The sequence below is a fragment of the Crocuta crocuta genome, unplaced genomic scaffold (assembly GCF_008692635.1).
Source record: "Crocuta crocuta isolate KB4526 unplaced genomic scaffold, BGI_CrCroc_1.0 scaffold1133, whole genome shotgun sequence".
Taxonomy (NCBI): Eukaryota; Metazoa; Chordata; class Mammalia; order Carnivora; family Hyaenidae; genus Crocuta; species Crocuta crocuta.
This window is the reverse complement of record NW_027530366.1, coordinates 396707-397088: the sequence shown is the minus strand read 5'-3', so window position 1 is coordinate 397088 and position 382 is coordinate 396707. Positions and strand designations below refer to the sequence as shown.

The window sequence follows — 382 nt, the reverse complement described above, 5'->3', positions numbered from 1 at the left end:
GGGAGGAGCCCGGCCTCCCTGGCCTCCCCGCCCCCTGGCCCCAGGCAGCGGCCAAGGAGCAGCATGGATCTGCGGAGGTGCGTGCTGGCGCTCCTACTGCTCTGGCTCTCTCTGACCGCGGTGTGTGGAGGTGAGTGCGCGCCCTGCCGCTAGCCCGCGAGCCCTTTGCCNCTCGGTTGGTTCTCGGGCATCACCCGCCCGGCGCCTTGCCCCTCCCGGCGGCCCCTCGAAGTCCGAAGAGCTCAGGGCCGCCGGCATGCGCCCCGGGTCCCGCGCCCTGCACCCCACGTGGTGAAGGGCAAATGGGGGGCGGGCGGCACGTTCCGCTCCCCAGGGATCAGTGGAGGTAGCTGACCTGACTGAGCCTGGTGGTGGCCTCCCA

General features: G+C 72.7%; 1 protein-coding gene across 1 annotated transcript in view; it reads left to right on the top strand.

Moving 5' to 3' along the window:
* Nucleotides 1–7: 7 nt before the first annotated feature.
* Nucleotides 8–382, top strand: part of APLN (apelin) — a 9589-nt gene continuing 9214 nt past the window's right edge. The window contains exon 1 of the mRNA XM_077766155.1: nt 8–130. Within this exon, the coding sequence (XP_077622281.1) occupies nt 64–130 (67 nt within the window). The 5' untranslated portion in view covers nt 8–63. The remainder of the gene's footprint in view (nt 131–382) is intronic.